This window comes from Atractosteus spatula (assembly GCF_055471065.1).
Source record: "Atractosteus spatula isolate fAtrSpa1 chromosome 24 unlocalized genomic scaffold, fAtrSpa1.hap1 SUPER_24_unloc_1, whole genome shotgun sequence".
NCBI lineage: Eukaryota > Metazoa > Chordata > Actinopteri > Semionotiformes > Lepisosteidae > Atractosteus > Atractosteus spatula.
In genome coordinates, this window is record NW_028296641.1 from 235,533 (window position 1) to 263,488 (window position 27,956).

The window sequence follows — 27,956 nt, forward strand, 5'->3', positions numbered from 1 at the left end:
CACGCACAGCACAAGGCTGGTTGATCTCATGACTGTGGTGTAAGCATGATTTTATCATGACCCCACTGGGCTCTACTGCGCTGTACTGTGCTTTTACCCTGATCTCACTGGGCTCTACTGCGCTGTACTGTGCTTTTACCCTGATCTCACTGGGCTCTACTGTGCTGTACTGTGCTTTTACCCTGATCTCACTGGACTCTGCTGCACTGTACTGTGCTTTTACCCTGCACTCACTGGGCTTTACTGTGCTGTACTGTGCTTTTACCCTGATCTCACTGGGCTCTACTGCGCTGTACTGTGCTTTTACCCCGATCTCACTGGGCTCTACTGCGCTGTACTGTGCTTTTACCCTGATCTCACTGGGCTCTACTGCACTGTACTGTGCTTTTACCCTGATCTCACCGAGCTGTACTGCACTGTACTGTGCTTTTACCTGATTTCATTGCGTTTTACTGATCTGTAATGTGCTTTTACCCTGATCTCACTGGGCTGTACTGTGCTGTACTGTGCTTTTACCCCGATCTCACTGGGCTCTACTGCGCTGTACTGTGCTTTTACCCTGATCTCACTGGGCTCTACTGCGCTGTACTGTGCTTTTATGCTGATCTCACTGGGCTCTACTGCGCTGTACTGTGCTTTTACCCTGATCTCACCGGGCTCTACTGTACTGTACTGGGCTTTTACCCTCTGAGATCAGGGTAAGGGTATAGGACACCTGCCTGACAAGTGCTTAATCACATCTGGGAACAGAAAGCTGCGTGTGAATCGCAGGGCTGTGGGTAAGTAAGACCAGGAGACCAGGGGTGCCAGCGGACTGGAGTCTGAGAGAGCAGCTCAGGTGACAAACACGCTGGGGGAGTCAGTCAGCTGACTGGCATACCTTGTAGGACAGAGAGCACAACCTGTTTACAGGGAGAGAGCGAGGGGGCGGGGGAGGGGGAGAGGAGAGAGGGGAGAGAGGAGAGAGGGGAGAGGAGAGGGATTAGGAGAGAGGAGAGAGGAGAGAGGGGAGAGAGGAGAGAGGGGAGAGTGGAGAGAGGGGAGAGGGGAGTGAGGAGGGAGAGGAGGGGAGAGAGGAAGAGAAGATAGAGAGGAGAGATAGAGAGCAGAGAGGAGGAGGAGGGGAAAACCCTGTGTGTTGTTGTTGCTGGAGATGCTGTTGTCACCACACGTGCCTCCTGTCTCCTGACATCATGACGACACTCCCCTGTGTGTCCACTGGGTCACAGTTCAGCTCTGCGTCTTTGACACCCTGGATCCCGTTATTTCAAACTGTGTTTTTCTTTACAATGTCATCGTTTTCGTTTTTTTGTTACTTTCTACTGGATTTCAGTTGTTTTATGGTCCAGTTGATCATCACATTTGTGAAACCTCACCTGACTGACACTATATAGTGTGTGTGTACAGAGTGTCCAGTAAGAGTCCGTACCCCAGGGGTGTCTGTACAGCGTGTCCAGTAAGAGTCTGTACCCCAGGGGTGTCTGTACAGCGTGTCCAGTAAGAGTCTGGACCCCAGGGGTGTCTGTACAGCGTGTCCAGTAAGAGTCTGTACCCCAGGGGTGTCTGTAGTGTGTCCAGTAAGAGTCTGGACCCCAGGGGTGTCTGTACTGTGTGTCCAGTAAGAGTCGGTACCCCAGGGGTGTCTGTATAGTGTGTCCAGTAAGAGTCCATACCCCAGGGGTGTCTGTACAACGTGTCCAGTAAGAGTCTGTACCCCAGGGGTGTCTGTAGTGTGTCCAGTAAGAGTCTGTACCCCAGGGGTGCCTGTACAGAGTGTCCAGTAAAAGTCTGTACCCCAGGGGTGTCTGTACAGTGTGTCCAATATGAGCCTGTACCCCAGGGGTGTCTGTACCGAGTGTCCAGTAACAATCTTTGCTTATTTGTCAAATGTTTCAGAAGAACTAGCAGGTCAACATGTTTGTTGAAGAAGGATTGTTTCTGCCTGCCAGCGGGGCATCAGCTCTGTTGACGGTAAACAGTATTTTCAAAGAAGAGATAAGGAAAAAAAAAGAGATACAAATCCATAGTTTGCTATTTATTTATACGATTAAAACGGTTTCGAGACGATTTTCGTACAACTCATCCTTCTGTTCTTTGGTTTTTACCCTCAGTGTCGCTACAAAGTCATCACACGTGGCGGCGCTGTCTGTCCGCTTGTTAAAACATAAATAAAACGTCCGCATGACGATTAAAAGAGCGACACGTGATTGGCCCGCGTCAGCAGACTGGAAAAAACATTTCCGTGGAATTCAAATTTGATTGGTTGATGTTTGTGCATTTGCCAGGAGGTGATTGGTTGCAGTTTCACTAAACGCCACGCCCATTGGCCCATTCGGAAGAGTGACGCCGGTTACCGTAACACCTTGGTAGAAGCGCATTCTTCGATTTCAATGGCTCTTTCCTGACTGAAATTTGAAATTGTAGAGACCTTTGGTCTGAAGATGACTTCAGCGTGCCTGGCAAATTAGAAGCGTCTCTTGTCATGGTTGCACGGTGCGGTTTTGAGCTGCGGGGTCTTGATTTCTAGCCTGCAGCTCTACTGTCTTGTGTTTTGAAAAACCGTTAACTCGGATCGGGTGCTCTCGATCGTCTCATTTTTCGTCATTATTTATTTAATGGAGCTGTTAGCTTTAACAGACTGCACATAGTACATTATAGAGAGAACATGATTTCTCGCATTATCACCTGAACACAATGCAAGGGTCATGAATTATTGGAAGCGCTAGTTCTCCTGAAGTGTTAAGCGCAACCTTGTGATATTCGTGATATGCGCGTTTGTTATGATCTCTATGGTAACTACAGTCCCCTTTCAGTCCAATCACAGCCCGACACGGACTCGGGGATCCGCTCATTGGGACGGTATTTTGAGGGGGGGGGGGTGTATTGGGGTTGTGAGTTAATGATTAAGCGTTTATAAGAATCAGATCAGTAAAACATGAACTCATCCAGTGTTAAAAAAAGAGTTTGAGATATCTGCCCTTGCAGTGACGCTGAAGATGAAAAAAAGCACAAATTAATCATTTGAACTGGGCGGTTGGTACAGTCCGGCGGTCGTGCCGAGGGAGGGAGATTATATTTTAAACTGAAATGGGGGGTGCAGCATATTTACATTTTTGATTTCCATATTCTCTTCCAAGGTCTCTCAACCTCGCAGGGGTGAGAGATCACTGGGTGTCCTCCGGCGCTGTAGAATGTATTGAACCCGGGCTGCATGAACCACGGTCGCGGCGGAGAGACGCCTCGGTGCTCCCCCTCCCCGAGCAGATGGTCGGGTCCGAGCCGGAAGTGAGGTGTCCCTCCTGCTCAAGGAGGATCTGTGGAAAATAAACACGCAGCTGCGAGACGGAGTCGGTCAAGACGCGTGGAAGGAGCGGGTGATAATCCACGGGAGAGGCCAGCTGGGGACGTGAGACGTTACGGGAACGCTTGTGGACCCGTTTTGCGCGCCGGTCTTGCCCGAACAGAGCCCACACCGACTGGGAGCGCCCGAAGAGGCCGGGGGAGGACTGCATTCCGCCGGCGTGACAGAGAGAGAGTCGGTAAGTGTACACCCCCCCCTGTCCACACACACACACACACAGCGGGTCTAATAGACACGACACGACGCGATACGGGACAGGACCGGTGCCCGTGCGTCACCAACACTCACTGCAAAACTCAAAACAGACAGGATTCCGGCAGGGGACCTGTGTTCGTATGGCAGAGCAGAGTCTCCGACTCGGGCTTCCCCAGTTACTGGGCTTGTGTGTGGAACTCGGTCCCTGGTGCTGGAGGCTGGACACGTGTTAACTTCACTTAAGACACGGAGCGGATCAGACTGCTGCGCACTGGGAGTCTGACTGACAGCACTGTCACACCTGGAGCGGATCAGACTGCTGCGCACTGGGAGTCTGACTGACAGCACTGTCACACCTGGAGCGGATCAGACTGCTGCGCACTGGGAGTCTGACTGACAGCACTGTCACACCTGGAGCGGATCAGACTGCTGCGCACTGGGAGTCTGACTGACAGCACTGTCACACCTGGAGCGGATCAGACTGCTGCGCACTGGGAGTCTGACTGACAGCACTGTCACACCTGGAGCAGATCAGACTGCTGCGCACTGGGAGTCTGACTGACAGCACTGTCACACCTGGAGCGGATCAGACTGCTGCGCACTGGGAGTCTGACTGACTGCACTGTCACACCTGGAGCGGATCAGACTGCTGCGCACTGGGAGTCTGACTGACAGCACTGTCACACCTGGAGCGGATCAGACTGCTGCGCACTGGGAGTCTGACTGACAGCACTGTCACACCTGGAGCGGATCAGACTGCTGCGCACTGGGAGTCTGACTGACAGCACTGTCACACCTGGAGCGGATCAGACTCTTGTGCACTGGGAGGACAGCTGGTCTGGTGGGTCAGGTCCAGTCCTGTTAGACCGGGATGACAGCTGGTCTGGTGGGTCAGGTCCAGTCCTGTTAGACCGGGAGGACAGCTGGTCTGGTGGGTCGGGTCAAGTCTTACCAGAGACTCTGCAGGTGTAGGTGCTGGAGCTCCCTGACCCCTCCTCAGCAGTGTGACTGTGCTGAGTGTTTCTGGAGCAGCCTGCCTGCTCTGGTTTTCTGGTTGACCCTAACCCCTCCCTCCTCTCTCAGTGTGTCAGCGATGGTGCGGGCGGCGATGGTGACGGCCATCAGCGTGGCGCTCACGGCGGCGGTGGTGGCCAACGCCTACTACCTCAAACACCAGTTCTACCCCACGGTGGTCTACCTCACCAAGTCCAGCCCCAGCATGGCTGTAAGTACCTGCGACAGACGCGCTCCCTCTCTCTCCCTCCCCTGTCTCCTCTCTCAAAGAATTACACTGATAAATTACAGTGAAGCAGATAGAATTCACACAACATTTACATATCATTGGACATTCATAAAACATGTGAGACATGGGCTCACTGTTCATCAGGAGATCACACACTGTATTATTATTATTGAGAGACAGGCTCACTGTTCCTCAGGCTGGGACAGGAGATCACACACTGTGTTATTATTATTGAGAGACAGGCTCACTGTCTGTTCCTCAGGCTGGGACAGGAGATCACACACTGTGTTATTATTATTGAGAGACAGGCTCACTGTCTGTTCCTCAGGCTGGGACAGGAGATCACACACTATATTATTATTATTGAGAGACAGGCTCACTGTCTGTTCCTCAGGCTGGGACAGGAGCTCACACACTGTATTATTATTACTGAGAGACAGGCTCACTGTCTGTTCCTCAGGCTGGGACAGGAGATCAAACACTGTATTATTATTATTGAGAGACAGGCTCACTGTTCCTCAGGCTGGGACAGGAGGTCACAGACTGGGCAGCAGCTCTTTTGAGTTTCTCCCTCAGTAGGAGTGGAAGTTGTTCTGAGTCTCTCCTCTCTCCTCTCTCTCAGGTGTTGTACATCCAGGCCTTCGTGCTGGTGTTCCTGTTGGGGAAGTTCATGCGCAAGGTCTTCTTCGGACAGCTGCGCGCTGCGGAGATGGAGGTGTGTGTTGCGAGTGCTCGTGTCACACGGTGTGGAAGAGGCTGCTTCACTGCCCTGCCCGATCACTGCGTTCCTGCAGTGTGGCAGTGTCTCTCTCTCAGCGCCTGACTGAGTGCTCCTGGTAGGCAGCATAAGAGACCTGCCGGTCAGTCGGTCAGTGGGTCAGTCTCTCTCTTTCAGCACCTGATCGAGCGCTCCTGGTACGCCGTGACGGAGACCTGTCTGGCCTTCACAGTCTTCAGGGATGACTTCTCTCCACGCTTCGTCGCCCTCTTCACCCTCCTCCTCTTCCTCAAGTGCTTCCACTGGCTGGCCGAGGACCGGGTGGACTTCGTGAGTGGGGGATGGGGATGGGGGGGAGTCGGGATGGACTTGGGGAGTCGGGGGGGGACAGTGGGGGGTCAGGGAGGAGGAGGGAGCAGTGTTTCTGCTGGCTGAATCTTGATTCTCACTCCTCTTCCTCACAGATGGAGCGAAGCCCCAACATCTCCTGGCTCTTCCACTTCAGAGTGCTGTGTGAGTGTCCGCCGCAGTGTCACACGCACACACTCGTACCGCCGCACTCTTGCCTGGTAACACACACGCTGACGCTCTGGTGAGCTCGCTGACACGCACTTGCGCACGCTGACCCTCTGGTGAGCTCGCTGACACGTACATAGGTCTAGTGACGCGCACGCTGACGCTCTGGTGAGCTCCCTGACACACACTCGCGCACGCTGACGCTCTGGTAAACTCGCTGACACGCACGCAGGTCTAGTGACACGCACGCTCGCTGACACGCACGCAGGTCTAGTGACACGCACGCTCGCTGACACGCACGCAGGTCTAGTGAGCTTGCCGACGCACACACAGGTCTATTGACACGCACGCTGACGCTCTGGTGAGCTCGCTGACACGCACACGTGCACGCAGGCCCGGTTCCACACTGACCCCACAGCCGCCTGCCCCAGGGAGGAGACAGCTGCTCCTGGTCACGTCTGGGTGAGCTCCTCACCGCTCTGTGAGCAGGTGCTTAAATCGCCAATGGGGCCGTTTCCTTTAACTAGTGATCCATTGCACTGACACTCCTGGTGCAGGATCTTCCTCGTTAATAAGAAGCTGGGGGTTAAGCTTGTAAGAGGTAACGTATTGTTGAACACTGTGACTCTACCCACACTCTGCATAGATCAGAGCAGCTGGCGCCTTCTTACAGTCATTCACCCCCAGCGTCTTGCTCATCTCGAGCGAATCCCTCCCACAAGTCCCCGCTAGCTGTGGCGGATCGCTGCTCGGAAATACAGCTGGGGTCGGGTGTCGCTGCTCTCTGTTGTGAACCCGCGCTCACTGTGCGTTGCGTTGTGGTGAAGTCTGTGTGTGTTTTAGAAGCTGCTCCAGCCCTGCTTACGTAATCCCCCTGTCTGTCTGTCTGTCTCCCCTCCGTCTCTCTCAGCTCTGATGGTGCTGCTGGGAATTCTGGACTTCCTGTTTGTGAGCCACGCCTGTCACAGCATCATCACCCGGGGGGCCTCGGTCCAGCTGGTGTTTGGGTTCGAGGTGAGTTCCCTGCCTCTCTGCCTCCCTGCCTCGCCTCGACTCGTCCCTCACGAGCTCTCTCTGCCCACCTGTCTCTCTGAATCCCTGCCTCTCTGCATCTCTGTGTTTCCCTCACGAGCTCTCTCTGCCCACCTGTCTCTCTGAATCCCTGCCTCTCTGCATCTCTGTGTTTCCCTCACGAGCTCTCTCTGCCCACCTGCCTCTCTGAATCCGTGCCTCGCCTCTTCCCTCATGAGCTCTCCCTGCCCACCTGCCTTGCCTCTGCCCTCACGAGCTCTCCCTGCCTCTCCTCAGTACGCGATCCTGCTGACCATGGTGCTGACCACCTTCATCAAGTACGCCCTCCACACCGCCGACCTGCAGAGCGAGAACCCCTGGGACAACAAGGCCGTCTACATGCTGTACACCGAGCTCTTCACGGGTGAGGCTCGGGCCACGGGTCCCGGGTCCCGGGGAACGGGCAGCTTGTGCCCGTCCTCCTCCTCCTCCGCCGCCGCCCCCCGCGCGTACGGAAGTGCCTCCCGCTGCCGGCGCGAGACGTGCTGTCCCAGTAGTGCGGTTCCCGTGGGTCCGCGGGGCCCGTCTGACCGTGTCCCTCTCCCCTGTGTCCAGGCTTCATCAAGGTGCTGCTCTACATGGCCTTCATGACCATCATGATCAAGGTGCACACGTTCCCCCTCTTCGCCATCCGCCCCATGTACTTGGCCATGAGGTCAGTGTCTCGCTCTCCTCCTCCTCTTCCTCCTCCCCTCCCGCCGGCTCTCTCGGGCAGGGGCGCGCAGCGGGTCCAGCCTGTGTGGGAGGGAGGTGTTTCCTCACCCTGGCTTCTCTCCGAAATCGGCTTGAGCAACAGGGCTGGGCAGCTTGTTCCAGTCTCCCAACTCTCTTAGTGTAGAGTAGCTCCTCCTGTGCCTGGCGTGATCCGAGTATCGCACCCGAGACAGGCCTGGGAATTGGCTTCGGCGTCGGCTGGATCCCGACTCCCAGCTCTCCTTTCCTGTGTGCTTGTGCCCGGCCCCCTGCCCTTCTCCCCCCCCCCCCGTGTTCCCAGTTGGCTCCGCAGTGACGCCTGTGCCCTCTCCCCCCCCCCCTGCAGGCAGTTCAAGAAAGCCGTGACGGACGCCATCATGTCTCGACGGGCCATCCGCAACATGAACACGCTGTGAGTACTGCAGCTGCGCCCACCGACACGCAGAGCCTGCCGGGCGGAGCCGGTACTGAGCGCTCACTGTGCCCTCTCCTCTCTCTCCTTTCTCCCTCTCTCCCTCCCCTCTCCTCCACCTCTCTGTACCTCTCTCTCCCCTCCCTCCTCACCTTTCTCTCTCCTCTCTCTCCCCCCCTCTCCTCCACCTCTCTGTACCTCTCCCTCCTCCTCTTTCTCTCTCTCCCTCTCTCCTCCTCCTGTTTCTCCCTCTTCACCTCTCTCCTCCTCCTGTTTCTCCCTCTCCCTCCCCTCTCCTCCACCTCTCTGTACCTCTCTCTCCCCTCCCTCCTCACCTTTCTCTCTCCTCTCTCTCCCCTCCCCCCCCCCCTCCTCCACCTCTCTGTACCTCTCTCCCTCCTCCTCTCTCTCTCGCAGTTACCCTGACGCGACCCCAGAGGAGCTGCAGGCCACAGACAATGTCTGTATCATCTGCCGGGAGGAGATGGTCACTGGAGCCAAGAGGCTCCCCTGCAACCACATCTTCCACTCCAGGTACGGAGCCGCCCCCTCTCGCTCGCTCTCTGTCCTTGCCACGTTCCCGGTCACGTCTCGCCCCCTCTCGTCCGTGCGCGTCCCGTATTAACGACCCCCTCTCCCTCAGCTGCCTGCGCTCCTGGTTCCAGCGGCAGCAGACCTGCCCCACCTGCCGCATGGACGTCCTGCGGGCCTCGCTGCCCAATCAGACGCCGGCCCCACCCCCGGCCCAGCCCCCGGCCCCGCCCCCCGCGGCCAATCCGGCGGGCGCGGCGCCCGGCAACGGTGAGTCCCCGCCCACCCCGCCACCCCCTCCGAGAAACGATCCAAGAGCCACCTGTTAGAAAGGGTCTTGTGTTAAATTTCAACATGTTCAGCCTTTTCTTTTTGTTAATACCCCCCCACCTGCAGCGGGTAAATCCTGGAGCGGATCAGGCCGCTGTGCAGTGGGGGTCTGAGTGCTGCCGCGGTTTCCCCTTCCTGTCTGCCGGTGTAACGGTGAATTCCTTCCCCCTCCGCAGTGCCTCCCGGGATGATGCCTCCCTTCCCTCCGGCCATGTTCCCATTCTGGGGGCCGTTCCCAGCGGCGCCCCCCCCCGCGGGGCCCCCCCAGGCCACACCGACCCCGCCGGAGCACCCCCAGCCCAGCGCCGCGGCCGCGGACACGACACAGGGAGCGGGTGAGCGGCGCGCGCCGGGGCCGGCCGACAGACTGACCGGCCATCGGGCTGCCGGGCTCGATCCACTGACCCACCCCCCCCCCCCCCCCCTCTCTCTCCAGGGGCTCCGGACACCGGCCGCCCGGCCCAGCCTGGGGCCGAAGCCCTGCCCGCGGGCGCCATCCCAGGGTTCCCCTTTTCCCTCCCGCCACCTTTCCCATCAGCCCCCTGGCTGGGCATGCCGCCGCCCCCGCCCTTCGGTGAGTGAGTCGCCGGATCGGCGCTGTGTCCGGCGCTAGGGGTCAGTTAGTCCCGTGTTTGTGCTGCAGGGAGTTGTAACCTTGTTAACCTCCTCTCACCCCCCCCCAGGGCTGTCCCCCCCGCCGGCGCCCCCCGCAGGGTTCTCGGGGCTCAGCGAGGAGGAGCTGGCGGAGATGGAGCAGGAGGGCAGGAGGGGGCTGGAGGCCCGGCTGCAGTGCCTGCAGAACATCCACACGCTGCTGGACGCCGCCATGTTGCAGATCAACCAGTACCTGACCGTGCTGGCCACTGTCAGGTAACCACACACACCTTGCACCCCACACACTGCTGGCCACTGTCGGGTAACCACACACACCTTGCACCCCACACACTGCTGGCCACTGTCGGGTAACCACACACACCTTACACCCCACACACTGCTGGCCACTGTCGGGTAACCACACACACCTTACACCCCACACACTGCTGGCCACTGTCGGGTAACCACACACACCTTACACCCCACACACTGCTGGCCACTGTCGGGTAACCACACACACCTTACACCCCACACACTGCTGGCCACTGTCGGGTAACCACACACACCTTACACCCCACACACTGCTGGCCACTGTCGGGTAACCACACACACCTTGCACCCCACACACTGCTGGCCACTGTCGGGTAACCACACACACCTTGCACCCCACACACTGCTGGCCACTGTCGGGTAACCACACACACCTTACACCCCACACACTGCTGGCCACTGTCGGGTAACCACACACACCTTACACCCCACACACTGCTGGCCACTGTCGGGTAACCACACACACCTTACACCCCACACACTGCTGGCCACTGTCGGGTAACCACACACACCTTGCACCCCACATACTGCTGGCCACTGTCCGGTAACCACACACACCTTGCACCCCACACACACTATACACTATACACTACACACTATACACTACGCACACACACTGCTGGCCACTGTCAGGTAACCACACACACCTTGCACCAGACACACACTATACACTATACACTATACACTACGCACACGCACTGCTGGCCACTGTCAGGGAACCACACACACACACACACACACACACACACGCTGGAATTCGACAGCGCCGCCACACTTTAAATAACGGCACCCTCTTGGTTTCGATGACTCAGCTGTTGTTGGTGACGCTCGGCTGGTTAGCCTCGCCATGCGCTAAGGAGCGTCCATGATAGACCCGTATCCGCCTGGCTGAAAGAAACAACCTTGCCTCTCTTCCCTCCCCCCAGCCCCCCCAGGCCTGCTCCCACCAGCAGCGCCCCGGCTGAGACCGCGAGCTCGCAGGTGGCGCCCCCCTCAGGCCCGGAGGAGAGCAGCAGCCAGAGTGCAGAGGGTGGTAAGTGGTGCCGAGGGCCACCACCAGGGGGAGCCGGTGGGCGCGGAGGTTCGGGGTTTCGGGGTTGGGATGGTTGTTTCGGGAAAACGGGGAAGGCCTGTTCCCGCACTTGTCCAACCCCGCTCTCTCCCCCACCCAGGCGAGCCTCTGGAAGGGGCAGTGGGGTTCTCTGTCCCGGAGTCCGTCTCTCCGGGAGAGCTGGACGACCGCGGGGAGGGGGAGGAGGACGGGGAGCCGGACGCCGCCGAACTGCGGCGGAGACGCCTGCGCAAGCTGGAGACAGCGCCCCCTGCTGACCACTGATGGGCCACGAGCGCTTGGACACACAGTGTACATGTACCCAGGCTACACACACACAGTGTACACTGTACCCAGGCTACACACACTGCTACACACACACAGTGTACACTGTACCCTGGCTACACACACTGCTACACACACAGTGTACACTGGACCCTGGCTACACACACTGCTACACACACAGTGTAAACTGTACCCAGGCTACATGCACAGTGTACACTGTACCCAGGCTACATGCACTGCTACACTCACAATGTACACTGTACCCTGGCTCCACACACTGCTACACACACACAGTGTACACTGTACCCTGGCTCCACACACTGCTAAACACACACAGTGTAAACTGTACCCAGGCTACATGCACAGTGTACACTGGACCCTGGCTACACACACTGCTACACACACACACAGTGTACACTGGACCCTGGCTTCACACACTGCTACACACACAGTGTACACTGGACCCTGGCTTCACACACTGCTACACACACAGTGTACACTGGACCCTGGCTACACACTCTGCCACACGCACAGTGTAGACTGTACCCAGGATACACACACAGTATACACTGTACCCTGGCTATACACACTGCTAAACACACACAGTGTACACTGTACCCTGGCTACACACACTGCCACACACACAGTGTACACTGTACCCAGGCTACACACACTGCTATACTGGGACACTGCTCAGCGACACACACCCACGTGTGGCGTGGCATTTGTCCATGGCACAGAAACCGACTGCACTCGCTGATGTGAAAAGACCAGGTCCCGTTTCCCAGCAGCCTGATCCGCTCCCCGTTCTACCAGCTCTCGGAGGTCCCTGGACAAACACAACCCTGGGTGAAGACACAGGCTGGCCAATTTTAAATTCTACAGTGTTTCATTTACCCTGATGCGCTGGTACACAGAGTCCTGTGCCGCGGGAGGAACAAAATTCTGAAATGGATCGGACTGCTGAGGACAGGGATCCCAGCTGCCATCGGGGTAATCTTGTCCCTCCTGTATCTGCGCACTGTGCTGCCGCAGGGGAGGCTCATGCATATAACAGGCTTGTCTTTTTCAGCTTTTTGTATTTTTTTTTCTCTGTTGGGTTATTAATCTCTGCGAAGGGGGGGGGAGTGGGGGGGCAGGCTCTGTTCAGACTACAGCAGTGGAGTGTGGAGGGTTAATTTAATTTGTACATACTGTATAAAGAGTTTTATGAGGATGATCTGTACAGACTGCAGAATAAACCTGTTCTTCAGAGGAGCGGACTGTCCGTGTCTCTGTGCTGCTCAGTCTTAACAGGGCCCGGTGCCTTGTTCCTGAACACCAGGCACTGCAGTCGAGAGCAGAGCTCTCTCTCCCTGGGCCCTGGCCCGTGAACGGCAGGCGCTGCAGTCGAGGGCAGAGCTCTCTCTCTCTAGGTCCTGTCCTATGCTCACGATGCACTCCGGTCAAGACAAGAACTCCAGACAACAGCAGGAGGTGGATGGGAGGGCGAGACGGAGGCAGAGGAAAAGCTTGTTACCATTACACAACTTTTATTAATTAGCACTCATTTCTTAACGCTTCCCTAAAAGCTGAAATATTAATACAAAGGAAAGATGGGGCTCCCAGTGGAGAACCCCTCTCTGCAGCCCCTGGTCCTGGGGAGCCCCACTCTGCCCCCATGTGCCCTTGGGAAGACCCCGAATGGATCCGTGAGGATGGCGGGGGGGCTGAGCTGGTGGGGTGGGGGACCCCCGTTCTCCCCGCGCTGGTGAGAGGGTGAGATCTGAAGCACAGGGACTCTCCTAGGAAACATCGCTGCGCAGCTCGACATCGCCCCCTACAGCACGACGTCCTGTCCCACCAATCCCGCTGCGGCTCGGGGCGGTCCAGTTTTAACAGAGTGTAGTTCCTGCGCTCCCCGTCCCAGCGGAGAACAGGAAACAGCCTCCCGGTGGCGAGAGGGGCGCCAGTCAGCGCGGTGCTGTCTGGATTAAGACCCCCGTTATCTGGGGGAGCAGACAGTCCTGTACGGTCCAGACGGCAGCCATTGCTCCGAGTGGGTCAGGGCTGAACCCACCTGCTTGGGCTGGACAGGTGACCGGTCCTGCGGTCCCTCGGTCCCTGTTTCTGTCGAGACTTTTGGTTCTGGTAGGAGGAGTGTTGGAGCACAAGGTCACAGTAATGACCAGTCACCAGTAGAAAGTTCGGAGGACAGACGGGCAGGGATTGGCCGAGAATGAATGAATGATGGGGTGCCACAGACTCTGGCTGAGATGGGTCAGTCCCAAAACGCGGGTGTGCCACAGACTCTGGCTGCGATTGGTCAGTCCCGAGACGTGGGCGTGCCACAGACTCTGGCTGCGATTGGTCAGTCCTCAGACGCGGGCGTGCTACAGACTCTGGCTGCGATTGGTCAGTCCCGAGACGCGGGTGTGCTATAGACTCTGGCTGCGATTGGTCAGTCCTGAGACGCGGGCGTGCCACAGGCTCTGGCTGCGATTGGCCAGCCCCGAGACGCGGGCGTGCCACAGACTCTGGCTGCGATTGGCCAGTCCCGAGATGCGGGCGTGCCACAGACTTTGGCTGCGATTGGTCAGTCCCGAGACGCGGGCGTGCCACAGACTCTGGCTGTGATTGGTCAGTCCCGAGACGCGGGCGTGCCACAGACTCTGGCTGCGATTGGGCCAGTCCCGAGATGTGGGCGTGCCACAGACTGGTTGCGATTGGTCCGTTGTTCGTAGTGCAATCATTCCGACCATCATCGGTCAATTCCTGGTGCCCGGACTGCCAAGTCGGGCCGCGATTGGTCAGTTCTGAGGGGTGGAGTACAAGGAGTGGTGCTGATTGGTCTGCTGAGTGTCTCGTGCAAAGAGCAGGGGTGCCGTCTCACCGGACCCGAACCAGGAGGACTCGCTCGACCTGTACCAGCTGGAGAGAGAGAGAGTTATTGCAGGTCATGCCAATAAAGCATCTTGAATTGAGAACTGAATTAATGTACCAGCTGGAGAGATACATGGCGGCACCGTGCGCCGATTATTTCGGGGTACCTGTTAGGCTGAGCAGTGCTGTGGCCCCAGGGGCCCCCTGGGTCGCTCTCTCCCCCTTGAGGATCATCGAAGAAGTAGGAGCGCGACCCCCGCGTGTTAATCGCCACACTGCTGCCCTGAGGGAGAGAGGAGGAGAGTGTCACGGAGGGAGGGGGGGTTCAGGGAGGGGCGTAGTGGAGCGAGAACGAGAGGGGGGGGGGAACCCACCGTGTCCCGCGGGGGGCGCCTCACTCTGAAGATGGCGATGAGCAGGGCGGTGGGCAGCAGCTCCCAGATAAACAGGATCGCCCCAAACACCAGGTACCCCCAGTCGCCCATCTCGCTGCGCAGGTCTGCCTGGAGACAGGGGGGTGCACTCTGTGAGACCCCCCACCCCAGTGTACAACTCAAATACTGTCTTACAGCCTGGAAAATACACAAGTGCTGCTCCATACACACTATACTGTACACCGCTACAGATCAACTCAACTGTCAGGCACTGTTTTCTTTAAAAAAAATAATCCTGGCACTGCTATAGCTCTTTTCTGGACACTGGACTCAGAGCTCTTTACAGATCATGGGGATCCCCCCCCACCACCACCCACCAGTGTGTACCCCCACCTAGATGAAGTGCCAGTCTGCTTCCCACACACCAGCTCTCAGTGATGGAGCCAGTTCAGAGAGGGGGGTTATTAGGAGGCCATGATGGGTAAAGGCCAGGGGGGAAATGTTGCCAGGACACTGGGGTAACACCCCTACTGTTCTCGAGCAACACCCTGGGATTTTTAATGATCACAGAGAGTCAGGACCTCAGTTTTACAGTATCGTGTCCCCGTCATTGTACTGGGACAATAGGACCCACACAGACGCAGGGTGAGCGCCCCCTACTGGTCTCACTAACACCACTTTCAGCAACAGCCTTAGCATTCCTGAGAGTCTCACCCCAGGCTCACACCTGCTGAGCTCCAGTGGGCTGCCAGTGGTGAGCTGCGTGGTGATATAGCTGCAGGCTAGGTTTTTTCTTTACACTAAGGGGGGTGGGAGGGTGGAACAAGCAGCTCGGCCATGTGGTTGAAGCTGCGGACAGCCTGGCTCCTCTCCCGAAAGGGCCGGGCGAGACCCTCAGATCAATCAGTTTACCAACGCCCAACCGGGCTGGACGGGCCGAACTGCTCCTCTCCTGCGCCTGAGGCGACGCTAACGCTGGGGTGTCGGGGTGACCAGCTCAGGGGGTCAGGCGGTACCTGGTACCTGGTCGGAGATGTTGTACCAGTCGTAGTCGAAGGACTCCACCTTGCGGCTCTGGGACAGCACCAGCACGGCCAGGTTGTAGCAGGCCCGGCTGGAGAAGAGCACGATGACACCCACGCCCAGCACCACCGTGTGACACACTGTCGTGCCCTGCGAAGAGACAGGGGGGGGGTGATTCTTGCGTGTACCCTGACAGGAGGACAGGGGTACTGCGCTGCCGAAGAGCATCCAGTCACCCCTCCATTTTCCAACTGCTCTATCCCGTACAGAGTCGCTGCTCAAGGCAGGACACACACAGACGCTCACACCAGGGCCAGTTTTCACACCAGAAGCCAAATATCCTCCCAGCATGTCTCTGCACTGTGGGAGGAAACCCACACAAACGCGAGAAGAACATGCAAACTCCACACAGACAGCCCCCCCCCCCTCAGGTATTGGACCCAGGGCCCCTCTGTGCCACCAGAGTAAATTCTAAGCTGAAAAGCTTAGCTTAGCTGTTGAGCCCACTACACTGGTACACTAGCCCCTCACACTGGTTGGCATCGGGCTCTACTGGTTTGCCAAACTGGTCCATACTGGAGAACAGGTACCTGGCCCTGCAGGTAGAGGCTGGTGGAAGGGGCAAGCCGGGTGAGGATGAGGAGGCAGCCGGCCAGGGCGATGGCCTCCAGGATGAAGAGCGAGTCGTTGACCAGAACCCGGACCAGCACCAGCCGCCAGCCCTCGCCGCCCCGCTCCCCCAGGAGGGCGCACGCCACGTTGACGCTCAGGAAGACCGCGCTGGCGCCGCCGTACGCCAGTCGCGCCAGCGCCCTGCGGCACAGAGAGGAGGAGGCAGCCTTAGCACGCGGGCGTGCAGCCGGAGGGGTGTGGGGCTGGGCCTGTGTGCCTGTCTCCCATCTCCGCGTCCGCCTGCGTCTCTCACCCCGTGTCCCTCTGGCCCTGTGTGCCCCTCTTGTCCTGTGTGTCTCTGCCCCTGTGTGTCTCTGGCCCTGTGTGTCCCTGTGGTTCTGTGTCCCTCTGGCCCTGTGTGTCCCTGTGGTTCTGTGTCCCTCTGGCCCTGTGGTTCTGTGTCCCTCTCTGTGTGTCCCTGTGGTTCTGTGTCCCTCTGACCCTGTGTGTCCCTGTAGTTCTGTGTCTTTCTGGACCTGTGTCTCTGTGGTTCTGTGTGTCCCTGTGGTTCTGTGTCCCTCTGACCCTGTGTGTCCCTGTGGTTCTGTGTGTCCCTGTGGTCCTGTGTCCCTCTCTGCGTGTCTGTGTGGAAGGAGTACTCACAGGCCTCGACTGGGCTCCGACCGGAACTTCTCCCTCATCTTCAACACCACCTAGAGGCAGAGGGAGAGAGAGAGAGAGAGAGATGGAGGGAGGGAGGGAGGCAGCGATCTTCCTTGCCCCGTGACGCCGGCCGCCCAGTTACCTGGGAGAAGTAGAGGTTGATGAGGCTGAGGGTGAAGAACTGCAGGCAGACGGGGCAGCAGTACAGCAGCCAGTAGGCGGGGGCGGGCAGCCGGTTGGCGGCCGGCGTGTCGCGGAAGTAGAAGGAGAAGAGGGTGGCGCGCAGGCCGGCCCACAGCAGGCACAGGAACAGGAAGGCGCTCTGGTAGCTCCAGCGCTTGTGGCCCGACACCAGCAGCAGCCACAGCTGCGCGTACGCCAGCAGGAAGAGGGCGCCGTAGAGCGCCGCGTACACCGCCGTCAGCCCCAGCTGCACCGAGGGCGGCACGGCGGGCCGCAGGGGCCCGGGCGTGGGGTCCGGGCGGGAGGCGTTCTCCGGGGCGGCCCGGGGGTCCATGACGGCGGCGTGGGAGCCCGGGTCCGAACCCGGCTCTCCGCCCTGCTCGGCTGGCGCCGGGGGCCTGGCTCCCTCCCTCTCCGGCTCTTATCAGAGGCGGCTGTCTGGTCCGACCGGCTCAGATGCTGTTGTTGTTGTTCGCCAGCATTCCTGCTAAACGCCCTAAAAGGGGCAGCAGCAGGGAGGGGTATAGGGGCAGGCGGGGGGGGGGGGGGTAGTGATCTGGAGGTACAGAAAGAGGGAATGAGAGAGACCTAGACAGAGAGAGAGAGAGAGAGAGAGAGAGAGAGAACCCCCCCCCAGCCCGGCCCGGCCAAGCCTCTCTGACAGCTTCTTCCGTGCGCCGGTCTCCCTGGCCCGGTGCCGGTTCGGTCTCGGCTCCGCACCGTACTCCTTAAATCCCTGAGGCACTCAGGGGCCGGGCGGCTCGGCGAGCGGACCCAGGGTCCGGTCCGGCTGCTGTCCGTCACATCTCCCTGAAAGCGAGGCGGCGGGGCGGCCGGTCCGGCCGGTCCGGTCGGCACCGAGACCCGGCTGATGTCTCGGCGGGGTCCAGAGCCGCCTTCAGCCCTGTCCAGCGACAACACCACCCGTCTCCACCGTCTCCACCTCCTCTCTGGGCACACACAGGGGAAGAAGACCACGGGCGCTCTTTGTGTTTCTGCTCAATTGGACCGAGCTACAAGGAAACAGCACAAGGACGCAACCCGGCTCTCACCCACCGGCAGAGAGACACACGCCTCCTCGGACTTCGAGTCTCAAGCTCCCCGGCGTCGTTGACGTATCTCCCCTTGAACCAGCAGAGGCGGGGAGCGGGGACCTTCCGTACCTCGTCTTCACTGTTTCGAAACCGACGCCTCTGTCGCCCCGCCGGCACCCGAATCGGGACGACTTCACTGACTTGACGGACCCGCACAGCGCCCGTCGGCTCCTTCCTGCGCAGGCCGGCCTGCGCTGTTTGCGTAGTGCCGGAACGGCTGACGGAACGTTTGAGGATTCGCTTGCTGCGCACGGGGCGGAGTGGCGTTTCGAGAATGGCTCCGCCCCGGGGGCGTCTTTGACAGGTCGCGCAGTAGGGCGCAGGCGCAGAGGCAGGCACGTTCCGCCGGTAAACAAGCGGGGAAAGTGGGAGGGGCAGAGGTGTCCATCAAGGCGGGGACAGCCAATCAGGAGCGAGAAGGGGAGGGAGCCTCTCGGTCACGTCCCTTACGGATATTAATAATCTCCGCGTTAGTACTTTTGCTGAAAAATAACATTAATGCAATTGCTTTATGTACAAAGTTTAGATTAATTGTGTTCCGATGTTTAAATACCTCGGGCAGCGTGTTGTCCTGTATTTTTTGTTCTTTTAACTTTTTCCTTTTCGTGTGATTTGATATTCAGTAAAATTTAGGGGGGAAATAGTATTTTAATAGTCTCAGTGTTCCTAGCAGCAGTAATATGTATTTATATATTTTTTTCAAATACAACACAGTGGATTGTTTGATTCCTGACGAATGCTCTGCCTTGTCTTCAGTCCTCCTGTAGACCCAGAGCAGACCTGCAGTTGAGGATAACGGGCGATAGTTGGACACTTTTATTCCTTAATCATAACACTCCGTCATCATTCCCACGAGTCTCAGATTGTCTAATTAGCAGGTGACGCACACAGCATGAACACAGGAACACGAAAGGGGCGCCATGCCCTGGAAGGGACAGCGCTTGTTTGAGACGTTTTACAGGCGTTCACAATAAAGGAATCCATGCACGTTAAGATTTGGGAGGCGCTGGTTGTTGTTTTTTTTTAGTGACGAACTCAAGAGCTGTGCAGGGCGCTCCTCGTTTCATTAAACGCTTTAGGTCACCGACAGAGAACACGGTGTCCTGCAGGGAACCTCCGGCCCCTTCCCAACATGGCGGCCGCACGGCGGCGACGACGAGCGTCACGGGGTTCTGGAAGCCCTGTGGCCTGACCCGCGGCGCGCGCTGCCTCCCCCCTCCCTTTTTTTTTTAAAGAATTTTTTATTAAATGTATTGTAACGCAACGGGGGCTCAGGCGGGCGCCCTTGCCGCATCAGGTCGGCCCAAAGTATAGGTGGCTCGAACCCGGGACTTCCGCGTCTCTCTGCAGCGACCCAACCCCGTGAGCTAAAGAGAGATCTCCTTCCAGCCCAGTAGCTGTAGTCCTGCTATCATAGGGAAGGGCGGTGACGTCACCTGCTCTGGTACGCCGGCTCTTACACAGTACCTGACGGCCGTAAGCGTTACAGTATAAAGAATTTACAAATACAAATACAATCAGAGGATCAAATTAGGTACAAGAGAACAAACACAAACAGAAAAATAAACAGTTAACCGCCAGAGGTAATAAGTAAGTTATATGATTAAATTGTATTTTTTACATATATCATATGTTTTCCGTGCTTTATTATTTCTCACATTTTTAATAGAATTTAAATAGTGTTTCAGCTCCACCTCAAAGGAACTAAAAAGGGGAGTATTATTAGACCATTTGGATTTATGGATGTGAAATTTACCAAGAATGATTAATAAATTGACTATAAATAAATGCTCTTTTTCCAAATTTTCTACTAAACAGTACAATAAAATGTCAAAATCCTTCAATCTAAAAAACACCTTTAAATTGCCTGCAAACAAAACTCTGTAAATCCGTCCAAAACAACTTCACAAACCTACACCTAACAAATAAATGCACCAAAGATTCCCTTTCCGCCCGACAAAAAACACACAGATCATCCTGCTCATGCTTAAATTTAAAGAGTACTGCCTCCCCCCCTCCCGCCTTCAAATTTCAAATTCAAACCGACGCGCTCTCGCGCCGCGCAGGGGACGGAGGCGGGTGGGAGAGGAGGAGGGAACAGCGCCCACCCGCGGCGGGAGGACCGTCGGTGACACGACACGACGCGACGCGACAGGAGACGCCGCGGTTCCGCCTCAAAACATCAAACCAGTCCGTCGTCCGGGAGCCTCCGGCTAATTAACGGCTTGATTCGTGGACAGGATATCGTCACCATCCCAAGAGGGAGCTCAGTCGACGGCGGCTGACAGCTCGGCCTTCGTAAGGATGTCGAATTGTAGAGGAGAAATGTGCAGGGTGTTCGCCAATCGATGCGAGAGCCGATAAGGGCTGTACGGATCAATGCTATGCTGTTGACCGGACGCTGTCTGACTGAGGGTTCTCCTGCTAGGCTGTGTAATATAAACTGCGCTGTCATTGTTGTTTTGTCTTTACGAGGGTGTGTGCTGTTTCACCAGCTCGGGAGGGCGGTCTGGTTGCACAGAGCCAGGGTTTCTGCTTCTCCTCTCGTGTAATATCATCCTTACCCTTCCCTAGCTCTTCTCTACGCGTCATGGGGATCCCCTGCACCCCCAGCAGTGTGTACCCCCACCTGGATGAGGCGCCAGTCCGCTCCCCACGCCCCAGCTCTCAGTGGGGAGGAGAGCAGAGGGATGGAGCCAGTTCAGAGAGGGGGGTTATTAGGAGGCCATGAGGGGTCAAGGCCAGGACACTGGGGTAACACCCCTACTGTTCTCGAGAAACACCCTGGGGTTTTAATTTGAATCATTCCTACAGGTCGGTGCTTGTTAGCAGGATCACTGGCGCTGCAGGTGACCGGTGTCTGATGGAAACAGGCGCAGGAACCCAGGGGACCCGATCTGTCTGTCGAACCCGCTCACAAAGGGGCGTCTTCCCCCTCTGCAGGTCCGGCGGGTTCTGGGTCAGGCAGCAGACCTGACAGAGGGCGGTTCTGGTACTCGCAGACTGGTACAGGGTGATACCTGGTACAGATCCGGGTCGGGCAGCAGACCTGACTGAGGGCGGTTCTGGTACTCGGACTCACTGTGGTACTGGTACAGGGTGATACCTGGTACAGATCCGGGTCGGGCAGGAGACCTGACTGAGGGCGGTTCTGGTACTCACACTCACTGTGGTACTGGTACAGGGTGATACTGGGTTGGGCAGGAGACTTGACAGAGGGTGGTTCCGGTACTGGTACAGGGAGATCCCGGTACAGACCCCCCTGGGCCTGTAGGAGCTGGAAGCCGATCTGCCCCACTCCCTAACTGCAGGCTCCCCTGGAGTGTAAAACAGGAGACACTGTTCCTCGGGGGGCTCGGGTTTGGGTGTGAACTAGATGAATATATACGAAGAGGCGCTATAGGAATGAAAGAGCCTCATTTTCTCCAGCTCCCGCGGCCTGGGTTCTGGGGGGGTGTAGGACGGGTCGGTGTCCGCCAGGGGGCGCGGTGCGGCGCGCCGGCCCTTCTCTGCCCCCCCCCCTCCCCGCTCCCTCTCTCTCTCTCTCGGCCGCCAATTACCAGCCGGCGCAGGAAACCGCGGTCCGCTTCAACTCCAGCCGCTGCGGGGCGGTTTGTCTTCATGCGTTTGGCGTCACGGCCCTGAAAAAAAAAGATATTTTCGCCGAGCGAGAAGCCGGGCTGTAGTGGAGGAGCTAGAGAACAGACGTCTTGGAAACGCGACAGCCGCCGCCTGCTTCCGTCTGAGGCCCCCGGCGCCCGGGCTGCCGCTGGCCCGGTGAGCGATGGGCCGGCGGAGGTCGGCTCGGCTGGCCCGGGCGGAGACGCCGCTGCGGCGCTCGGCGAGGCTGCGGGACGCCCTGGGCGGGCCGGTGGAGGTGCGGGTCTCTTCGTCTCGTCGGTTCCCCCGGCCGGTCGCTGCGCCCAGCGGGGCCGGGGGACGAGCTGTCAGCTCGCAGCTGCACCGCAGCGCCAGTGTAGTGAGCGCTGGGGCTTGAACTGGGCCATCAGGGCCCCCCCCCCACCTCACATGGGGGTCCCAGCCCAGCTCGGGCCTTGACGCCGTTGCAGAAGCAGAGCCGGCTGCGGCGACGCAGAGAGATGAGTACAGTCGAGGCTAGACTTGAGCTGGTGCTTCCAGTCAGGGTCGTCAGGAGTGAGCACTCGGACAGCTACAGGACAGGGCTACGCTGCTCCGCACAGACGTACAGGCGCGTGTGGGGCAAAGGGCACCGTGGATACTTCAGGAAGGGGAGGTGCTGCTTTACGCGAAGGGCGGTGGGTGCGTGGCACACAAGCCGTGCCGTCGAGACGCGCTCTGACCCCCCGTGTCCTCTGTCCTGCAGGAGGTGGTGGACATGTCTGCAGAGCAGTCGGAGGGGGAGGAGGCCCAGGACCTGCAGCCACGCCCTGGCATCCGGACGCCAGCAGAACCAGAGCCTGAACTGGAGGAGCCCGAGGCCAGAGGCAGGGGCCGCCCTCGCCAGGACCCCCAGCTGGACTCCATGGTAGGTCCTCTATTGTAGAGCTCCTCTATGGACCGGACGGGCTCTGACCCGGTCTGGAGCTACAGCACTGCAGAGCGTGGCTCCTCTCTGGACCGGACGGGCTCTGACCCGGTCTGGAGCTACAGCACTGCAGAGTGTGGCTCCTCTCTGGACCGGACGGGCTCTGACCCAGTCTGGAGAGGGCAGTGGGGGCTCTCCTGGGGATCAGCAGGTGTCGGGCTGCTCCAGGTGATGGCTGAGGGGTGTTTTATGCACTGAGCTGCTCAAACAGGGTGTGTTTTTCAGCCCGGCTGTGAGGGCGCTGAGCTGCGGGGGCACACCCTGGGACAGGGGGTCTACCCTGGGGGCAGGCTGGGTTCGTTGACGTTGCTCTGCGTCGGATGGAGGGCGTGTCCCTGGCACCCTCCTGCCACACAGAGGCTCTTGTGTTCCTCTGCTGACCACATAATTGTGTGTGTTGGGGGGGGCATCATGTGCCTGTTGACACACCAACACGCTGCAGGAAGAGCCTCCGCCCGTCTTCGAAGCAGACGCTCTCCTGTCAGCTGCGCAGTCTGAGCTCCGGGCGTCACTCGGAGCCGCTGGTGCTGGCTGTGGTCGCTGGGATTCTCGTTAACGGTTGTCATTTCTCTCTGCTCCCTTGCGGCCAGTGCCCCTCGGTCATCCTGCGCAGACTGGACCTGGAGGACCGGGAGGGAGAGGAGACGGAGCCCCCCCGGGCTGCGGCGCCAAAGGCCCCCACCTCCAGGATCCCCACCTTCCAGAGCTCCGGTGCCCGGCTGCTGCGGCCCGTGGACCGCCCCCCCCCGGGCAAGCCCCCCTCCTCCCAGCTCCCCGTCAGGCCCTGGGAGCGCTCGGCCAAGCGCATCCCTGAGGCGCTCGAGCCGGGCTGGTCGGACATCGTGCTGAGCCCCCGCCCGGCGCTCAGGGCCGAGACCGGGACCCCCAGGGCCGAGGCGGCGCAGGAGGCTGGTGCAGAGGCCGAGGCCACGAGCAGGGGGGCCTCCAAAACACAGCCTCGGAGAGGCCCCCCCGTCCCCTCGGAGGCAGAGCCCAGAGAAGACACGCCGCCTGCCTCTGAGGATGGAGGAGAGGAGGTGGGCTCCGAGGCCAAGCGAGAGGAGGTGGGCTCCGAGGCCGAGGAAGAGGAGGCTGGGGAAGAGGAGGTGGGCTCTGAGGCTGAGCGAGAGGTGGGCTCTGAGGCCGAGGAAGAGCAGGCTGAGCAAGAGGAGGTGGACTCCGAGGCCGGGGAAAAGGAGGCCCAGCGAGAGGAGGCTGCCCCCGAGGCTGAGGCTGAGCGAGAGGCGGTGGTCTTTGAGGTGGGAGCCCGGAGCGAGAAACCCGCCCTCAATCCCAGAGGCAGACGAGCGGCCGGAGGGAGGGAGGCGAGGCAGCCGGGAGCGGGCCGGCCCGGGCCCCGAGGCAGAGTGAGTGCTCCTGTGGGTGGTTCTGGTTCCTCAGCCACTCGGGGACTGCTGAGCTGTGTGCTTAACCTCCCTCGGGCCAGGGCGGGGCTCGGATTTCTTTTCCCTTTGAGCGATCTTTACAGCTGTCCAAATGGGCAACTAGATCCTTTACCTGGAATAGCTGTAGCTCTGCTGAAAGCCGCGGGCTCTCCGCTGGGCGGGAGAGGACCAGCCCAGCTGCTGCAGCAGACCGGTTCTCCGCAGCGGCTGACCGGCCTCCTCTCTCTCTCCCTCCCTGCAGCTGCGGCGCTGCTGCTCCGCCCTGCTCTGCCTCCTCCTCCCCCTGCTGCTCCTGCTGGGGGGGGGCGGCCTGTTCCTGTGGCCCTCTGGGAGGCCGGGGCTGGCCGGCGCCCTGCTGGCGCCGCTGGACCTGGACTGGCTGTGGGCCGGGGACCTGTGGGCACGGCAGGAGGCCTGCGGCTCCGACTGCAGGTAGGGAAGCGCGGGCGCTGCCTCCACATCCCAGGGATCCTGCTTGCTCCCCACCCCCACCACTCTCTGTGTGAAGACGTGCCTGTGGCCCTTGTTTCTCTGCGGATCCAGACCTGGGTGCTGTCAGAGAATTGGGTTACTCTTGCTGCGTGTGTGGGAAGTCTGTGCTACAGAGTCATACCGCTGACCTGATATAGTGTTTATCTGGAAGGCCACAGCGTCCCAGTCGCTGTTGTACGCAGTGTAATTGTAAATCCGTTAAAAATATCGAAGTACTGCCGCCGATACTGAAATCAGCAGATTGGAACATGTCAGTCTCTGTCCCTCCTGGTGCAGCCTGTCCCTGCTGGAGAGCCTCCCTGAGGGGCTGGAGTATCCCCCTGGCTCCCCCCGCCTGACCCCCATCTCCCAGGCCTGGAGAGACCTGCTGCACAGAGCCAACCACAGCGTCAGCATCGCAGCCTTCTACCTCACACTGAGGGACACCAACCTGGAGACCTCCGAGCCCAGCGCACTGGAGGTGAGGCAGGGAGAGGGCTCGGCGCACTGGAGGGGGGGAAGGGAGAGGGCTCAGACACTCGGAGCACTGGAGGAGAGGCAGGGAGAGGGCTCGGACACTCGGAGCACTGGAGAGAAACAGACTTTCAGCTGCACTAGTCATGTGGGCAGAAGGTTAATGAGCTGTCCCTCGTGTGTGTGCGGCGCAGGGGAAGCGTGTGTTCGAGGCTCTGAGGGGCCTGCCAGCTCGAGGGGTGGGCCTCAGGATCGCCGTCAACAGCCCCCAGACGTACCCCAGCGACACGGACGATCTTGCGCTCGCAGGTAGGAGGCCGCACCCCGCACCCCACCCCCAAGCCTGCTCACAGCCCCTGGGGGAAGGCTGCGCGAGTCTGATCCCTGTCCCTCCCTCTCCCTCTCTGTGTGCGCAGGCGCGGAGGTGCGCCCGGTCCGTCTGCAGAACCTGACCGGGGGGATCCTGCACACCAAGCTCTGGGAGGTGGACGGCCAGCATGCCTACCTGGGCAGTGCCAACATGGACTGGCGCTCCCTCACACAGGTGCCTCCCTTCTGGCTCACTGGCCTTTCCGCCGCCCTGGAGGAGACAGGCTCTGTAACTGCCCGTCTGCTCTCCCGCAGGTGAAGGAGCTGGCCGTCTTGGTGACTAACTGCAGCTGCCTGGCCAGAGACGTGTCCCGGCTGTTCCAGGCGTACTGGCTCCTGGGCTCTCCAGCAGGGGGCGCAGTGCCCGCGCGCTGGCCCCGCCGCTTCAGCGCTCTGTCCAGCGCACAGCGCCCCCTGCAGCTGCAGCTGAACGGGCTCCCGGCGGAGGTCTACCTGTCGGTGAGTGCTGGCCGTCGGTGTACGGAGTGCGCGCGGACAGCGCTTGTGCGCGCGTGTGTGCGCGCGGACAGTGCTTGTGTGTGCGCCTTTGCTCCTGACTCTCTGCCCGTCCGTTCCCCCGCAGAGCGCTCCCCCGCCGCTGTCCGCGGACGGCCGCACAGACGACCTCTCGGCCATCCTGGGCGTGATCTCGGACGCCCGCCGCTTCGTCTACGTCTCGGTCATGGACTTCCTGCCGGCCTCCCAGTACACGGAGCCGGCCCGGTTCTGGCCGCCCATCGACTCGGCGCTGCGGGCGGCAGCGTGTGCGCGCGGCGTGGAGGTGCGGCTGCTGGTCAGCTGCTGGCCGCACTCCTACCAGCCCATGTTCGTCTTCCTGGAGTCGCTCAGCGTGCTGAACCACCCGCCCCTGAGCTGCCTGCTGCACGTGGTCAGTTCTCTCTCTCCCTCTTGTCTCCCGCTGTCTGAGCTGTCTTCTCCTTCCCCGGCCGGGGGCTCACCGTGCTCTTCCTGTCCTCTGTCTCTGTAGAAAGTGTTCGAGGTGCCCTCCACCAAGGAGCAGGAGACGATCCCCTACGCCAGGGTGAACCACGCTAAGTACATGGTGACGGACAGAGTCGCGTACATAGGTAAGCAGTGCCTGGCCTCGCTGAGCCCCACCCCACCCTGAGGCTGACTGGCCTATCACGGCCCTGCCCTGAGACTGGCCTCTCTTAACCCCTCCCGCCCCCTGTAGGCCGGCTCTATAATAGCCCCGCCCCCTGTAGGCTGTCCCTATCACAGCCCTGCCCTGAGACTGGCCTCTCTTAGCCCCGCCCCCTGTAGGCTGTCCCTATCACAGCCCTGCCCCGAGACTGGCCTCTCTTAGCCCGGCCCCCTGTAGGCTGGCCCTATCACAGCCCTGACCTTTCTTAGCCTTGCCCCCCCTCCCCCCCCTGCAGGCCAGCCTCTCAACTTTTAATTTCATCATGCTCAGCCTTGTAACACACTGACGGTGCCCCGTTCTCTCCCCCCCTACCCCTCTCGCGTAGGGACATCCAACTGGTCGGAGAATTACTTCACCCACACGGCGGGCGTGGGGCTGGTGGTGAACCAGACGGGGGCTCCAGCCGGCGCAGGCAAGCGCAGCGTGCAGAGTGACCTGCAGGCCGTGTTCGAGAGAGACTGGAGCTCCGGCTTCGCTCAGCCCCTCTCCTCAGAGCACGCCCACCGCTGCGGAGCACGGGAAGACCCATAGCCCCGCCCAGCTGGGGGGCAGGGGGGGCACCATCGCTCGTCTGCTTGTAGCAGCTTCCTGCGCTGCCAAAGCCACACAGCCAAAGCCTGAAGTCAGTCCGTCTGTTCGAACGGAGGAGAGACGCTGGAGTCCTTGTCAGCGAGAGTGGACACCAGGGGGTGCACTTGATAGCCGTGTGTGTGTGTTGAGCTTCTGTCAGAGGGAGTCTGGGACACACACTCTCTGGGGCACGAGGTCCTAAGGATGGATAGTCAGTGTGTGTGTCCCAGGCTCCCTATTGACTGGAGCTGCTCCCCCACGGAGCTGTCCCCCAGGGACAGTTGGACCAGTCCTCCCTCACAGACTGGGCCCTGGACCGGCTCGGGTCGGGCAGGGCCGGGCCGGGCTGCGCTGTTCTCTCTCCACCTTGAGGAAGGTGGGCATGGGGGAGGGTTTCAGTAATAAAATAAATTGCCTGGGTGGGGGGGGTGATTTTGATCTAATCTGTTCTGAAATGCTGAGCGAGCTGCAGCTGTAGATGTTCATACCGCAGCGTGTTTGAAGTGAGAGCTTTGTTCGATGTTGATTTTCATTTTTTTAGGAATGGGTTTAGGATTATTTTACTGTGTGAATGCTTCTGCCTGGGCAGTGGATCAAAGCCATAATGAAGACAGCCTCTACAAGAATATAGCAGCGTCCTCGCTGATCTTATTTTGCCTTGCATACTTGTTTAAATTATTTTTATATTTTCTGTTGCCAAATGATATGTGTATATGTTGGTTCTTGTATGCACACACCTATAAAAGCCATGTAAAGACTTTTTTTAAATAAAGTTGCCTTCAGTACTCAGAAA

At 59.2% G+C, this 27,956-nt stretch overlaps 3 protein-coding genes across 6 annotated transcripts; 2 read left to right on the forward strand and 1 right to left on the reverse strand.

Moving 5' to 3' along the window:
- Nucleotides 1–3,301: 3,301 nt before the first annotated feature.
- Nucleotides 3,302–12,587, forward strand: syvn1 (synovial apoptosis inhibitor 1, synoviolin). 2 transcript variants are annotated; one of them, XM_088908958.1, is made up of 16 exons: nucleotides 3,302–3,539; nucleotides 4,640–4,781; nucleotides 5,422–5,514; nucleotides 5,695–5,847; nucleotides 5,982–6,030; nucleotides 6,944–7,047; nucleotides 7,342–7,468; nucleotides 7,660–7,759; nucleotides 8,144–8,209; nucleotides 8,627–8,743; nucleotides 8,853–9,010; nucleotides 9,247–9,405; nucleotides 9,507–9,644; nucleotides 9,754–9,940; nucleotides 10,921–11,027; nucleotides 11,167–12,587. In XM_088908958.1, the coding sequence occupies exons 2-16, from the start codon at nucleotides 4,650–4,652 to the stop codon at nucleotides 11,328–11,330; spliced, it is 1,854 nt and encodes a 617-aa protein (XP_088765084.1). In that variant the 5' UTR covers nucleotides 3,302–3,539; nucleotides 4,640–4,649; the 3' UTR covers nucleotides 11,331–12,587. The 2 variants fall into 2 exon arrangements, with proteins under 2 accessions (XP_088765084.1, XP_088765085.1); XM_088908959.1 differs by lacking the exon at nucleotides 9,507–9,644 and having other exon boundaries at nucleotides 11,167–11,459.
- A 258-nt stretch (nucleotides 12,588–12,845) lies between these two features.
- Nucleotides 12,846–18,348, reverse strand: gpr137 (G protein-coupled receptor 137). Of its 2 annotated transcripts, none has more exons than XR_016086600.1 (8): nucleotides 18,104–18,348; nucleotides 17,007–17,997; nucleotides 16,865–16,914; nucleotides 16,180–16,402; nucleotides 15,590–15,739; nucleotides 14,567–14,695; nucleotides 14,360–14,470; nucleotides 12,846–14,240 (listed from the first exon to the last, which is right to left on the reverse strand). XR_016086600.1 is itself a non-coding variant. In XM_088908968.1 (8 exons), the coding sequence occupies exons 2-8, from the start codon at nucleotides 17,379–17,381 to the stop codon at nucleotides 14,120–14,122; spliced, it is 1,164 nt and encodes a 387-aa protein (XP_088765094.1). In that variant the 5' UTR covers nucleotides 17,382–17,997; nucleotides 18,104–18,348; the 3' UTR covers nucleotides 12,846–14,119. The 2 variants fall into 2 exon arrangements, 1 of the variants encoding a protein (XP_088765094.1); XM_088908968.1 differs by having other exon boundaries at nucleotides 14,360–14,475.
- Nucleotides 18,349–20,294: 1,946 nt separating this feature from the next.
- Nucleotides 20,295–27,956, forward strand: pld7 (phospholipase D family, member 7). 2 transcript variants are annotated; one of them, XM_088908952.1, is made up of 11 exons: nucleotides 20,295–20,439; nucleotides 22,487–22,648; nucleotides 23,299–24,075; nucleotides 24,356–24,546; nucleotides 24,883–25,066; nucleotides 25,254–25,368; nucleotides 25,476–25,603; nucleotides 25,684–25,887; nucleotides 26,012–26,317; nucleotides 26,417–26,516; nucleotides 26,919–27,956. In XM_088908952.1, the coding sequence occupies exons 2-11, from the start codon at nucleotides 22,499–22,501 to the stop codon at nucleotides 27,122–27,124; spliced, it is 2,361 nt and encodes a 786-aa protein (XP_088765078.1). In that variant the 5' UTR covers nucleotides 20,295–20,439; nucleotides 22,487–22,498; the 3' UTR covers nucleotides 27,125–27,956. The 2 variants fall into 2 exon arrangements, with proteins under 2 accessions (XP_088765078.1, XP_088765077.1); XM_088908951.1 differs by lacking the exon at nucleotides 20,295–20,439 and adding an exon at nucleotides 21,672–22,018.

Coding starts and splice junctions, on each gene's coding strand:
- syvn1 (XM_088908958.1), top strand. CDS start 4,650: ATGGTGCGGGCGGCGATGGTGACGGCCATCAGCGTGGCGCTCACGGCG. Junction 7,048..7,341: donor AGCTGGTGTTTGGGTTCGAG/GTGAGTTCCCTG, acceptor GCCTCTCCTCAG/TACGCGATCCTGCTGACCAT. Junction 9,011..9,246: donor GGGCGCGGCGCCCGGCAACG/GTGAGTCCCCGC, acceptor CCCCCTCCGCAG/TGCCTCCCGGGATGATGCCT.
- gpr137 (XM_088908968.1), bottom strand. CDS start 17,381: ATGGACCCCCGGGCCGCCCCGGAGAACGCCTCCCGCCCGGACCCCACG. Junction 15,740..16,179: donor GCCTCTACCTGCAGGGCCAG/GTACCTGTTCTC, acceptor GTCTCTTCGCAG/GGCACGACAGTGTGTCACAC. Junction 14,476..14,566: donor GGCGCCCCCCGCGGGACACG/GTGGGTTCCCCC, acceptor TCTCTCCCTCAG/GGCAGCAGTGTGGCGATTAA.
- pld7 (XM_088908951.1), top strand. CDS start 21,926: ATGGGCCGGCGGAGGTCGGCTCGGCTGGCCCGGGCGGAGACGCCGCTG. Junction 22,019..22,486: donor CCCTGGGCGGGCCGGTGGAG/GTGCGGGTCTCT, acceptor TCTGTCCTGCAG/GAGGTGGTGGACATGTCTGC. Junction 25,888..26,011: donor CGGCGGAGGTCTACCTGTCG/GTGAGTGCTGGC, acceptor GTTCCCCCGCAG/AGCGCTCCCCCGCCGCTGTC.